Source organism: Xiphophorus hellerii, chromosome 23 (assembly GCF_003331165.1).
Source record: "Xiphophorus hellerii strain 12219 chromosome 23, Xiphophorus_hellerii-4.1, whole genome shotgun sequence".
NCBI classification, from domain to species: Eukaryota; Metazoa; Chordata; class Actinopteri; order Cyprinodontiformes; family Poeciliidae; genus Xiphophorus; species Xiphophorus hellerii.
Genome location: NC_045694.1, coordinates 18,447,071 through 18,460,609, shown reverse-complemented (window position 1 = coordinate 18,460,609; position 13,539 = coordinate 18,447,071). Strand labels below are relative to the sequence as shown.

The 13,539-nt window shown below is 38.8% G+C and overlaps 1 protein-coding gene across 1 annotated transcript in view; it reads right to left on the bottom strand.

The window, feature by feature from the left end:
• LOC116714359 (A disintegrin and metalloproteinase with thrombospondin motifs 2-like) overlaps positions 1 to 13,539 on the bottom strand; it is a 123,007-nt gene that overhangs the window by 59,563 nt on the left and 49,905 nt on the right. Inside the window, exon 3 of the mRNA XM_032554880.1 lies at positions 5,925 to 6,099. Coding sequence (XP_032410771.1) covers positions 5,925 to 6,099 — 175 coding nt within the window. The remainder of the gene's footprint in view (positions 1 to 5,924; positions 6,100 to 13,539) is intronic.

The following is a 13,539-nucleotide window of genomic DNA, read 5'->3' as shown; positions in this document are numbered from 1 at the left end:
AAGGGAGTCACACACCATCTCATCTTCCTCGAGCTTCTGTCCCTTAGGTTGGCTAGTTGCATAACGGATGCTGAGACAGAACGTGGGCCAACTTCATGGAGCTCAAAACTGCAGTCACTCAGTACCTGAGGCTATAATTCTCTTAAGAACATGTTTTGATTTACGGTAACACTTAATGGTGTAGATTTGATTTGATTTTAGGCGCAAAATCTCTACCTCAACTACACTCTGAAACGTTGCTTTACAATCTTTGAAATATCATGAAAGTCAAACTCAGTAAAACAAAAGCACTTTCTGGATGTGATTTTTTAGAAAAATAAAGTTAGGTGAACACGTCTGTCTCAAAAAGGTTTGGATGTCATAAAAACATTTAATATTCCTTGTCAATCATTTTAGAAACTGAAACTCATATATGATAAATTCATTAAAAATAAGGTGAAATATTCTAATACACAACATTCAAATTCTTATATTCTATTTTTTGAGAAAATTTGAATAATACATGAGATCAATAAAAAAAACTAGAACATCAGCATCCATCCATCCATCCATCCATCCATCCATCCATCCATCCATCCATCCATCCCAGACTGATAGATTTAGTGTGTTATGTCTTGAAGCTCTTTAAACCTGCTCCTTTATCCCAGTAAAGATCTTCTATTTTCTTTCTTTCATTTGTAAATGAAGAGGTACTTTATAAACCAGAGTGTACTAAATACTGGGCAACATGCAGAAAAAATATACACAAAAAAAAAAAAAAAAACACGTCTGAGAAAATGAGCTCAGCCATGGTATGTAGGCCTAGTGATATTTCAACAATAAGATCAGCTTCTAAAAATATGAACATCACATCAGAGGCACCACAAAGGTGCTAATCTTGTCAGTGCTATGATCACCATGATTATAGTGACACTCTCTCAATCACAGGGACTGTAATAACACATTACCTCTTCAGTCATATTCCATGGCTTCGATTCCAGAACTCACCCTCTGCTTTTTTTTTTCCCAAACAGAGAGACCAAACCCCAGACATCCACACACACAAGCTTCATGAGGCTCAGTGCAGCATCGCTGGCTGCAGACTGGAGCAGAGGTCGGCCGCACCCTGCTATTATCCCCAGAGACTTGTTCAGTTTAAAGGCAGCGCTGCGGCGTGCTGACTGACGGCTCAATGGAGGGCCTGCTGGGAGTTTACTAGCAGGTGAGGAGACTGACAAGCAAAAGGGAGAACACACACTGAGGGACGTACAGTAAAGGCGCACTCATAGACACACACCAGCAGATACACAAATGCTGTCAGTCAGCTGTGAGTAAAACAGGCATGGAATAAAACCGTCAAATGCACAGGGAAACACACAAAGTGCAAACAGGAATGCAAAGCGCTGCAGTGACACATACAGAGGCACATAGAGTGTGGTAATAAGGCAGTGGTGGTCTCCAGGGACAGAGCCAATGGCCACAAAGAGTGGAGAGCGGAAGCAGCTGGCTGCTGAAATGCTTCCCCTCCTGTAATTTCCTCCCAGAGGCACACCTGGGCCGTTCACACACATATGGAGTGTCTATGTGTGTGAAGTTTGTGTTTGCGTGTCTCTTGTGTACATATGTAGGAGTTGTTTTCTTTTTTTTTTTTGGCCTACAAGAATATGACTTTACGCACTTTGATTCAGAAATACAAGAAAGGATACAGCTGGAACAGTTAAAGTTAACTCTACCAGCTGTACAGTTAGGTTTAACTGGTCACAAGACCAGTCAAACCTAACTGTACCTGCTGTACAGTTAGGTTTGACTGGTCTACCTGCTGTACAGTTAGGTTTGACTGGTCTTGTGACCAGTTAAACCTAACTGTACCAGCTGTACAGTTAGGTTTGACTGGTCTTGGCAGTGACCTCATGCCAGTGAGTGTTTTAATCTTGTATAGTCCAGTAAGGTTGAGTTTATTATTGGTGTTTTACTCCCTTTTCTTGCCACAAAGTTACATAAAGTAGCCCTAAAACATTCATAATGTTCGGTTTTCTTATAACTAATGTCAGCCCAGCTAAATTTGGCTAAAGTATTAAAAAAATATAATAATTGCCTGCAGGAGTAGTCATCTGCATCAAACCCCTGACATTCATAAACAATTATTATTATTATTTTTGGTGCTTCAGATTTAAGGGATCACTTGAAGAGAGAAAAAATAAAAATACAAATTTTTATTTTTAAAAATAAAAACTATAATACTAGATAGTTATGCCAACTATCTAGTATTAAATTATTAATAATTGTTAAATAGATTAAAATCAAAAGCTTACTGGTTTCCAATTCAGTGAAAACTAACGAAGGATTACTTTCGCAAAGTAAAGTTCAATCTTTTGCATTGGGAAATAGTTTCTGGAATACATACCAAGTTTGGTTTGGCCTGTTTGGTAGCGGCTACCTTCTCACACACACACATTGAAACATGGCCTCTATTCGAAACAAAAATAACCAATGGTGTGTCTACCATTGGTAGACACACCAGAGTGTGTCGCCAAAACCCATAGATAAAACTGACACCTGTAAGCAAAGCAGCATCTGGAAGATATCATATAATATAATAATAACTAACCCAATAGTAGATTTGTTTGCAGCATTTCCCTCACTTGTCTTTGTAGTAAATAAAAATTTAAAGTTTGATTAAAATATTCCAAATAAGTAAGAATGCCTCCTTACGTAAATACAATTGTATGAATATGAGGTAAATACAGTATAAAGCTTCTCATAAAAGCATAAAGGCAAAAAGGATTTATTGACAATAAAACATTCAGATTTGCTGCAAAGGACAGCAAATTTGTGCTGAACTCTGTTGCGTTTGGCTGCTCAAAACTGAATTAATTCGATGGTGGTGGTGCAGGTGTAAAACGCACGGCCCATCTATGGAGGCACCGGACCTCTATGCAGCTGTCACGGGTTTGAGTCCCGACCCTTTGACCTTTTCTGCATCTCTTAGCCTCTCTCATAGTCCACTATTCTGTCATTTGCTGTCAAATAAAGGTCACTGCAGCCAAAAAAATTATTTAAAAAAGTTAGCTGGTTGATGCCATACATCATAAATACAACTTAATATCCCCACATGAAGCAGATTTCGCTCAATTTTGTTTTCCATGCAAACTATAAAAAGTACAGAAAGATGCCCTGTGGCTGAGAAATTGAGGCATTTAAAGTCTCAATACCCTTGAGTTGGAAACACACAGAAACAAGAAACCAAGTCCTATCAGACAAAACACTAATGCTGCTCTCTCTGTTATGGTTGTGGGATGAAAAAGAGCAGAACAAAAATCAGCTTGAGCCAAGAAAAGTATCAATAACAGAAATAAAATAAAAGAAAAGTGAAATAAAAAATGGGGACAACGATCAAAGCTGCAGATGGAATAGTATAAAATACAATTTTTACAAAAGAGAAGAGACAGATTGAACGATGGAGCTCCGTCCGCTGTGGAACAAAAAAAAAAGTCAATCTTTCATTTTCTATCGCTGCAGCGATTAATTGATGAATGTACCACATTAATAATGAGGGTCGCTTTCTCCATTTAGAGCATTGATTCACACCTCCCTGGCTTACGGTGCAAGAAAGCAATCAATCTTGCTCCTAATTCCTTCTGTTCTTTTTCAGATCCTGTATTGCCTTGCTAAATATAACTTCCTTCCTTCTGACTTTGCTGAGCAAATAAGTCAGGCTGCGGATAAAGCACGCCTAACACGGGGTATTAACAGAAATGATTGATTGATCTTAATTAATGATGTTAATATCCCTGATTGATCTGCAGGAGTGATTACCTGAGAAATAAAAGGCAAAAAAAGTATAAAAAGAAGTTAGTTTGGTGTTAACTAGAAGTCAAGCTCTGCATAAACTCTGCAAGGTGCTTTCCTATATGTCTGATGTTACAACAACATGATGCAACAGCTGGAAGGTAAACTTTGTGTTTACATAATGTTTCTAAAATAGCAAAGACAAAAAGCAAAGAAAAAAAAGTGGTGAGAAGTGAAGAGACATCCACATGAAATACCACTGGGAGCAGCACATGCCTGCCTGCTTGTCTGTCTGTCTATCAGTCAGTCTGTCTGTCTGCTTAGCCTTGAAAATCCCAGCTCTCAGAGCCAGACGACCACAGAACTGATGCCCACGCTGTATGTGCACGCACACCAGACGCGCGCGCACACCAACACACACACACAGCGGCCTGTTCTATCCTACGCTATTGATCCGCACCCCACTCTTCATTAGAAAGACAGATTCAAAGGCAACAAGCAGCAGTGAGACGCACTGAGAGAGTGTGTGTTTCCTTTGTCTGCACACACACAGCGTGTGTGCGGGTATGTGTGCTCTAAAGTGTAAATTCACAGTCAGGGGAGTTGTGTAAGCTTTTTGGTTACATCCTTTACATGCCTGTGTTCTCAATAAACTTTTCCCTGTTCTCCCCAGCGTGTACATGTGGTCAGGCTGCAGAGACGTGGCTGTAAGTGGATGCATTGCCAGGTATTAGTAACATTGGGAGCAGATTTATGTTACTCAAATGCAGTCTGTCCTCGCTGGGTGTTCCTATGGAAACTCTCTCACTCTCTCGGTATATTATTAGACATTCTCGAGTCAACCGCTCAGAATAGGAAGACATAGATCTCATCTGTTGCAATGTATTCATTATAATGAGCTTTGACTCACACCTGTATGCTCCCCCTTTGTGATTAGTCGTAGTACTACACAAGCATCCAAATATTTTTGGAAAAGAAAAGCTGGAAAACATATGTGTGAGTCAAAGTCTGAATGCTGCCCAGAAACTGTTCAGAAATTACAATGTCTTTTTGGACGATGTAAAGATTTTACTTCCTACTTTTGTGACAACTAGTTCAGAATTACAGACAGATGGTTTGCCACTGGAAGGGTGTCGGTCTGTTAGGTGCTGATCTGCAGACTTACTCCACCTCCATGGACATTTTAGATACTGAAGTTGCCATTATCAGTAGACCATGTGTTGCTCCATATGTCACACCTTTCTTGTTGGGACGTGAATACACCAGCAGCAGGGTACATTTGAGTACAAGTTTAATTTTGATAGCACCATATGACACACTGCTTTTGCATATTATAGTTTGATAAAAACAAGGTATGAGAAAGATATGGAGGGCACCATATGTTATTCAGACCAAGTTGAGTGCATTATTGTCAGAAATTGAAGAACTAATAAGATTTGACAATTGTTATGATCCCGTGACCCGACTAATTATTTACTGACAACATAATCTAATAACAATCTTTCCAATTTTCCTCTATTTTATGCAATGAAATATTATAGAAACAAGTAAATTCTTTTAATTTTAAATAGAAAAAAATTCACCTTCCAGGACAATTACAGCACACTATGAGATAATGAGTGTGTAAATTTACACGATGCAGTCCACAGCAGAATAGTCAAACAAACTCGGCTTTTGTTTGGCATGAAATGCCCCAAATGACCAGACAGAGTATGCCAAAAGCAAAATAACAAAAGTAAATATGACCATATGTGTTATTCAGGTGTGTGGGACTCATTATCTGCTTTGTCCACATGGTTTAAACATTTTGTATTACAAAATATATGGAAAACAATGACTCGTGTTGTTTGTGTCAAACGTTTACGAGCAGAGCTGGCTTTTTAATTGAATCACTGTTTATAGCTCAAGCGGCACAGTAGACTTTTAAAATAAAAATAGCTAAGCAAATAAAATATTTAGAAGTGAAAATACTGATGAGAAAAGCTTTTTTCTGTAATTTGGCAGTTTTTGCACCGATACTGTGGGACTTTGCTTTGTCCGTAAGGTGTAAGTTCAAGGAGACAGAAATACGAGAATGGTGCTGAAGTGTGCATGAAGAGCTTTTAGTCAAGGATGTATAAAAGTGGAGGATAGCACCATGGGAACCACAGACTAACCTCTGGAGTGGTAGTCCGCCGCTGGGCTGCTGATGGGCACTTTCTTAACAGCTGACGAGCGATAGATGATGTGTGTCCTCCCTCCTCCTCCATCCTCCTCTTTTTCTATTACTCCATCGCCCCTTTCCACTGGTTCAATAAAATACTCCTCTTTCTCTGTCCTGATCATGCCAGCCTGAAAGAAGAAAATGGATAATATAAAGATAAAGTGACCTCTGAAACGTGATAAAAGATGTCAGCAGCTGGTGTACTATGCTTGACTCTCTTCTTACATCGTTCACCTATCTAATCCTTTACAGACAGAAATAACCCTTTCGTTAATCCTGTTGCTATGTTTGGGCCACGCTGGAAAGAAAGAGAAAAGAAGAAAGGGAGGTGATGCTTTCTGGGTCCCCTGTGGTGGTCCAGAGTGACACCTGGCATCTAAAATGACCAGCACACAAGAAAGAGATGAGACTATCGCTCTCCCATCTTCAGCTAACACATCTTGTCAGGTAATTCCTCCGTTTTTTTTTTTTGCTTTTCACACACACATCAGTTGTGCACAAACTCACATGAAGTTGGTGAAAGGAGGAGCGACATAAAGAAGGAAGAGACAAGAAGGAGAAAGGAAGCGTGCATACAAATAACACAGGCGCAAAAAAGGAGTAGCGTGCACAAATATGGGGAAAGCAGACTCTGGGAAAATTGCCCGTCACTCTCTCTTATTCCATCTGTCTGTTTAAGACAACTGGTAATTACCAAGGCAACGCACTGCTGTAGAGGAAAGCCATGGGGGAGATCACACTGAGGATTGAGAGGCTTTTGAAAGGAAAAGAGCAGAAAAAAGAGCGACTAATAAATGAAAAATGGGAAAACATCAATATGATCAGCACTTGCTTGTCTGCTTCTAGCTTTGACATGTAAGAAAGGAATGATGAGCAAGTTAAAGAGAACAAAATGAGCAATGTGAAGAATTTGCAGGATGCATTGCAGAGGAATGTGCATTGTAAAGCTGTGTGAGCTTATGCTACTGCACTGAATAGCAACATATAAACTCACTTCTAGAAAATTGTATTATTATAAAGTAGATGAAATTTAGAGCTGCAGAGTGGCGTGCAACAGGAGTGCAATTTTACATAAACCAGAAATAGAATATGGAGCTTGTATTTCAAACAACTACCTCAGAAATACGAGATATTGAATGGAAAAAATAATACGCTTGGCTTGAAGGGTAACAAAGCATTTCTTTTCCTCTCTGAATTTGAGTTTCAGCTAATGTTAAAAAATAATACTTTGTAGGTAATATTAAGTCATAACTGTAACAGATCTCTGTTGTTAAATCAAAACTTAACTGTGTTAATGTTTATAAAATCAGTTTCACTAACATTACTGATTATTGATTACCTCTAAAATTAAGAAATCTGAACTGTCACATTTCTGTGGCTTCAACCGATCGAATTATTACAGCAAAAGAGTCAAGAGATCTTCTGTAATATAGTCTGCTTAAAGAAATGATCTCCGTCTGCAGGCTAAACCATGTACAATGACCCTCAAGGAAATTACACACACATACTGTATATATATATATATATATATCCACATTTTCCACATTTTCATCTCTCGCCCATTTCCGTCTTGTTCCAGTAGCCCATTTGTCATCAAGGTGCTCTGGTTCCCCAACACCTGACGCAGACCTTGTTTGGCCGGGCGACGTCTGAGCCGGCATGTTATGCATTTTTGTGTCTCTCATGGTATGAGGTAGGCAGTAGCTTGAAGGGTCTTGCCTAAGGACCCAGACTGGATTCGAACCCTGCCCTCTCGGGTGATATACCGATGCCTTATCTATTGAGCTATCCAGCCAGGTAATGGCGAACCAACCAGACATTGTCGTAGTGGATAAACAACAGAGGAAAGCCGTTGTGATAGATGTAGCAATACCAAGCGACTGCAACATCAGGAAAAAGGAGCACGAGAAACTAGAGAAATACCAGGGCCTCAGAGAGGAACTGGAGAGGGCCTGGAAGGTGAAGACCACAGTGGTGCCTGTGGTCATCGGGGCCCTCGGGGCAGTCACCCCCAAACTGGACCAATGGCTACAACAGATCCCAGGAACAACATCAGACATCTCAGTCCAGAAATGTGCAGTCCTTGGCACAGCCAAGATACTGCGCAGAACCCTCAAGCTCCCAGGCCTCTGGTAGAGGACCCGAGCTCAGAGGATAAGAACCACCCGCGGTGGGTGAGAAGGGAAAAAAAAAAAAAAATTATATATATACTGTATATATACAGTACAGACCAAAAGTTTGGACACACCTTTTCATTGAATTCAATGAGAATGTATAAATGTATATATATATATATATACATATATATATATATATACTGTATATATATATACAGTATATATATATATATTTTTTTTTTTCATCGACAGTTGCAAAATCTGTAGTGTTGATTTTTTTTCAATTTTAATAACTCTGAGTTAGTGGGTGTTGATTTTGGAGTTGTTCTGATCAGGAAGTTCTGTGAGTATTGTCAATCAAGCAGGTTAAATATTAATCCCTGTAGTTGAGTTAAATTCACTCCAGATGAAATGATCACAACATCCGGTTTGTTAACAAGTTTGTGGTTGACCATTTTCATGTTTACAAAGTTTTTGAAAGTAATGAAAAAGGTGTTAAAGCAGATAGTCTTGATTTATAAACCCTTCACACACATCGCGCGCGCTCCCCCCCCCACGTCCACACACATCACTCACAAAGTGCTGATGGTGGAGATGAGAGCCAGTATATTGTACCTTTATTTTCTTAAGGTAGAAGTTGCGCCTCATCTTTTTGTACCATAATTCCCTCAGAGAGGGAATATACTGTACATAGAATTTACGTTTATTATTAATCATTTTAGTTAGCTATTTACTGTTCTTTTAGTGATTAATCTAATCTTATTATTTTAATTTTTGTGTTCAATCTAGTACATTATGTGTTCAATATAACACAACACAATTAAGAGTGCACTTTAGAGGTACCATAAAACAAATAAAATATCTACCTACCTACCTTTTTCTTTCCTTTGACAAACCACTGACCTATACTCCACTAACCTCAACCACTACACACAGACACACTTTTGTTTAACCATCTCTGTCTTCCCTCTGCTCACATCTTGCTATTTCATAGAGTCATGGTGCGGCATTACTATCGGATCTGATGGATCTGAGATGGTGCATGCATTCCAACCCCAGAATACCAAGCAGAAGGCAGAGGAGAGCCTGTCAAAGAAAAAAAAAATGACATGTGGGAGCAGGGGACATGGCTAGATCGATCCAAACAGGCATAGTCGGGGTGGGAGGGTTACACAGAGAGGGACTGGGAGTATGAGAAAAAAAATGGACACGTTCTTTAAAAAAAGTGACGTGAATAAAGCATCAAAGGCTGTGCTCACATTTACACAGTGGGAAGAATTGTCTTCATCTCTTCTAAAACAGCAGCAGCCAAGTCCTAGACAAGAGGATTATGGAGATACTTGTGCAAACACTGTGTCCAGGAAAAGTGAGAGGAAATCAGACTCATTGGCAGAACACTAGCAGCTATCACAGGCCAACACAAGCAGGGTCATGGATGGAACTGATATAAAGAGAATCACGTCAGCTCATTTGCAAATGGAAATCTGAAAAATGTGACTTGCATTCATATATTCTTTACTTTGATACCTCTAAATGACAATAAGAAAGATGACAAAACTAATTGTGTAATTCAGTCTCAATATAAATACAGTTCTGTAAATGCCTCGGAGCATTGTAGGAGAACATGAAAGAATAAACAGCGTCATGAAGGTTTAGAAACATAGACAGGTCAAGGAGAATGTTGTGTAAAAGCTTATAACAAGATTCGGTTTTAAAACAAGCTTTAAACGTTCCTCAGAACACTGATAAAACCATTGGAATAGAATATAAAGAGCATGACTCCAGGTTTTACTTTGAGAAATGGTGTCAAAAAGTCAGAGACTTCATCACTAGAGAAGTGTAAATAAAAATGTTACAGTTCCACTGGAAATCGGCTCCATGTAAACGAGGCTGTAGAGCAGGGGTGTCCAAACTTTTTGCAAAGAGGGCCAGATTTGATAAAGTCAAGATGCCCGGGGCCAATAGTTTGTTCGGACATTTTTTAACTACAAAAGTGTCATGCACTTATAAAACAATTTTCATTGTTACAATTATCTTTATTTTTCAAATGACAAAAAAACCAAATATAAGCCAGTCAGGCAGATGAGAACAACTCTAAAAACACAAATTCTGCTTTTGAAATACCTTAAATTTACATGAGTTTAAAAATATCTTTGCCTCAAGAACATTTTAAACAGGTGTTATAAGTAATGCAAAGTTGTCTGTTATTATTAAATCTTAAAACAAGTGAATTTTGCTCTTGTCATTTAGAATATCTTTCAGAAAGTAATAGTTTTCATCTACAGGTTCATAACCAAATCTTACTCAAGAGTTTAATAAAAATAAGTGCCATAAATCCAAGTGCATAAATGTTCTTTTGGCTTTTCGCTGCTGATAGTGACAGACGTTACCGTTCAAAACACTCAGTTTCATGTCCTCAACTCTCAGTGCCACACTGTTACGTGCCAGGCAAACATTTGCAAATTCTTGCTTCTTCTCAGGGCAAATGTTCTCCACCATTTTCATAACACAGTTTTGATAAATGTATCTTCAGTAAAAGGTTTGCCATGTTTAGCTATTAACATTAACATCGTAGCTTGCTTTGGTGGTATTTTCTTTTGACCCAGGCCCAAAGAAATCGCTGTTGTGATGCCAGGGCAGGTTGGAGCTGCTTCAGTTTTTCAGCACGGTCACTTCCTGTTAGCTTGTTGTATGTGTTAGCATGTTTAGTCTGGTAGTGTCTCTTTACGTCAAAATCCTTAAACAAGGCAACCGTCTCATTACAAATTAGACAAGCACAATTGCCTTGATTTTCAGAAAAGAAGTATTGTAATTCCCATCTCTCTTGAAAGCGGCGGCCCTCACTGTTAACTTGTTTTCTTTGCAGTGGCCATGGCAGAAATGAGTGGAGAGGGGTTCGCTGCACGGAGGCAGACTGATAGTATTAAAGTGGTGCTGCCACCATTTGGTGAAAGGAGGAATTACAGTTTCAAGTTTTATGATTTATTTATTCTGTTTGACAGTGCAGGCGGGCCATAAATAATACATTATAAGACCGAAGCTGCGGGCCGTATGAAATCTGACCGCGGGCCGTGATTGGCCCCCGGGCCGGACTTTGGACATGCCTGCTGTAGAGTTTTGACTACAGCCGAACGTGGCTCCACAACATGTTGACTCGCAATTTCAAAACCATGCATCATTTTACTTTCACTTCACAATATTACACTACTGTATGTTTTTCTATCCTATCAGATCTCATTAAAACAGATTTAAGTATGTATTGCTGTTTTAATCACCATTAACCATATTCCTAACAATAATGCAATATTCACAAATAAACATTCAATAATGATGGCTTATTCCAAGTGGTTTTTCTCATATGAGTTTTTCTGATTCCTCCTGTGTAATAGTCAGATTTTTAGTTTAATCACTCTCTTCTTTAAGGAGTGCTACAGCTTCAGATGCTTCTGACTGCTACTCTCTTATTACTCTAAATTCATTGTGCTCCTCTGGGCGATGAGTCGGAAGATGTTTTATTAAGTTTGACATGTTAAGATTTAGCTTATTAGCTTCATTTCCCTCATGAGCCACTAAAATCTAACACAATCAGTCTCTACACTATATCTTCATCTAAAAGCATTTTGTCAGACTAGTCTATGAATATGTTTCTCCCAGACTGAAATTTAATTCCTTGCAATGAGAAGGTTTCAGTAACTGATCGAAAATGCTGCAGTAAAGCTACAGTGAGGAAGAGATTCCCCAGATGTCATATTTTTTACATTAGTATCTATGTTTTTTTTTTTCTTTGTACATTTCAAGATAACGTTTTAAATATTTCTCACAATGGGGAAAAAAAATCTATTTTCCTGAACTTGAGATCTTCAGTATAGAAGGGTGAACTCAAAACTCTGATGACGTACAGCTTTGGCTTTTTGTTTGGAGATGTCATGGTTCTGCAAAAGTAATCAAATATACTCCTTTAACTATTCCACATTCTGTGTTGTTGAAACCACAAACTTTAAAGTAATTTGGGGGGATTTTATATGATAGAGAAACGCAAAGTAAGATCTTTAATTAGAAAAAAAGAATAAACGGTTTAGAAAATCTTTTACAAATGAGACTTTGAAAATCATGGAATGCCTGTGTTTGAAGCTCTTCATAGAACCACCTTTTGATGCTATTGCAGCTTTAAGTCTTGTGGTATGTCTGCACTGCAGGTCTAGAAATTGATTTTATTCCTAAAGGTTAATTTGCAAAATATCTCTATTTCAGTCAGGTTGGACAGAGGGCATATTCATGACACTTTGTTCACTAATGTTCTCTAACAAACCTCTGAAGCCCTCACACAATAGCTGCATTTTAATGATATCACATTATACACAACTGAATCCTTTTTAATTATTAATTACGGTGAGCGCATGTGGTGAAACTGGACTTTATTTATTAGAGGTGTAACAAGATCTCGTATTATTAAAACATTACATTACTCCTCTTTAAGGGGACAGAAATCATCTGAGCACCAGCCAGTTGCAGTCAGTATAGCTTTGTCTGATGAAGTTCTAATATAAGATGCCCAACCTGCACCTAAATCATTTGTTTGGCACCATTTTTGGTTTCTGCTAGGAACTATAAGTGGCAGAAAAGACACAAGCAATGTTTAAGTTCCCCAAGTTGTTCAGACAAAAAATTCAAAATGCATCACATTAACAACCAATGGATGGAAGTCTAAGGGTAAACTGAGTTACTTAATCACAGTGGACTCAATCAAGAGTAACCTGGAAATGCGTAATAGCATCGAAGCACTGTCCTAAAGTCTGAAGAGATTAAAAACTTCAGAAAGAGAAAGACCAGTTTGTTGATTTTGTGGCAAAATCTCTATTAAAAAAAAAGTATGTGCATGTTTTTTTGGTGGCCTTTTATTTTTATATTATATTTGTAGTTAGCTCTAACTCTCTTCCAAAAGCTACTGACCATGCTTCAGTAAGGATGCTAAACACCGAGTGTCGAGTGTCCATTTACCACTGTTGGATACCGTTTTCTCAAAACCACACTCAGCCCTATTTGAAGCTTTGTGAGAAGTAACTTGAGACCAGGGTAAGAGACCAGAGGGGCACATGAGGCAGATGAGTAGCAGAAAAACAGCATTGGAGCAGAGGAACGGATGTTGTGGTCAGGATCAAAGTCACACCCAGTCAGAGCCCTTCTGTTCAGTCCAGCCCAGGCAGCATGCATGTGCACGTTTGATCCGTTGTCCCTGTGTGTCACTGTGTATGTTTGATCCGATTCATAACCCTGCTACTGCTGGCAAACACACACAGTTGTATACGTGCATCCACAGGCAGGCAGGGCAAGCACAGTCACACAAACACACTTCCGTGCACAAATATAGCTTTGATAGTGACTCACTCCTACTGTGTAACCCTCCATTCATTCAGCGTTTGAGTCATAACAGAATCAGCCTCGTACAATAGT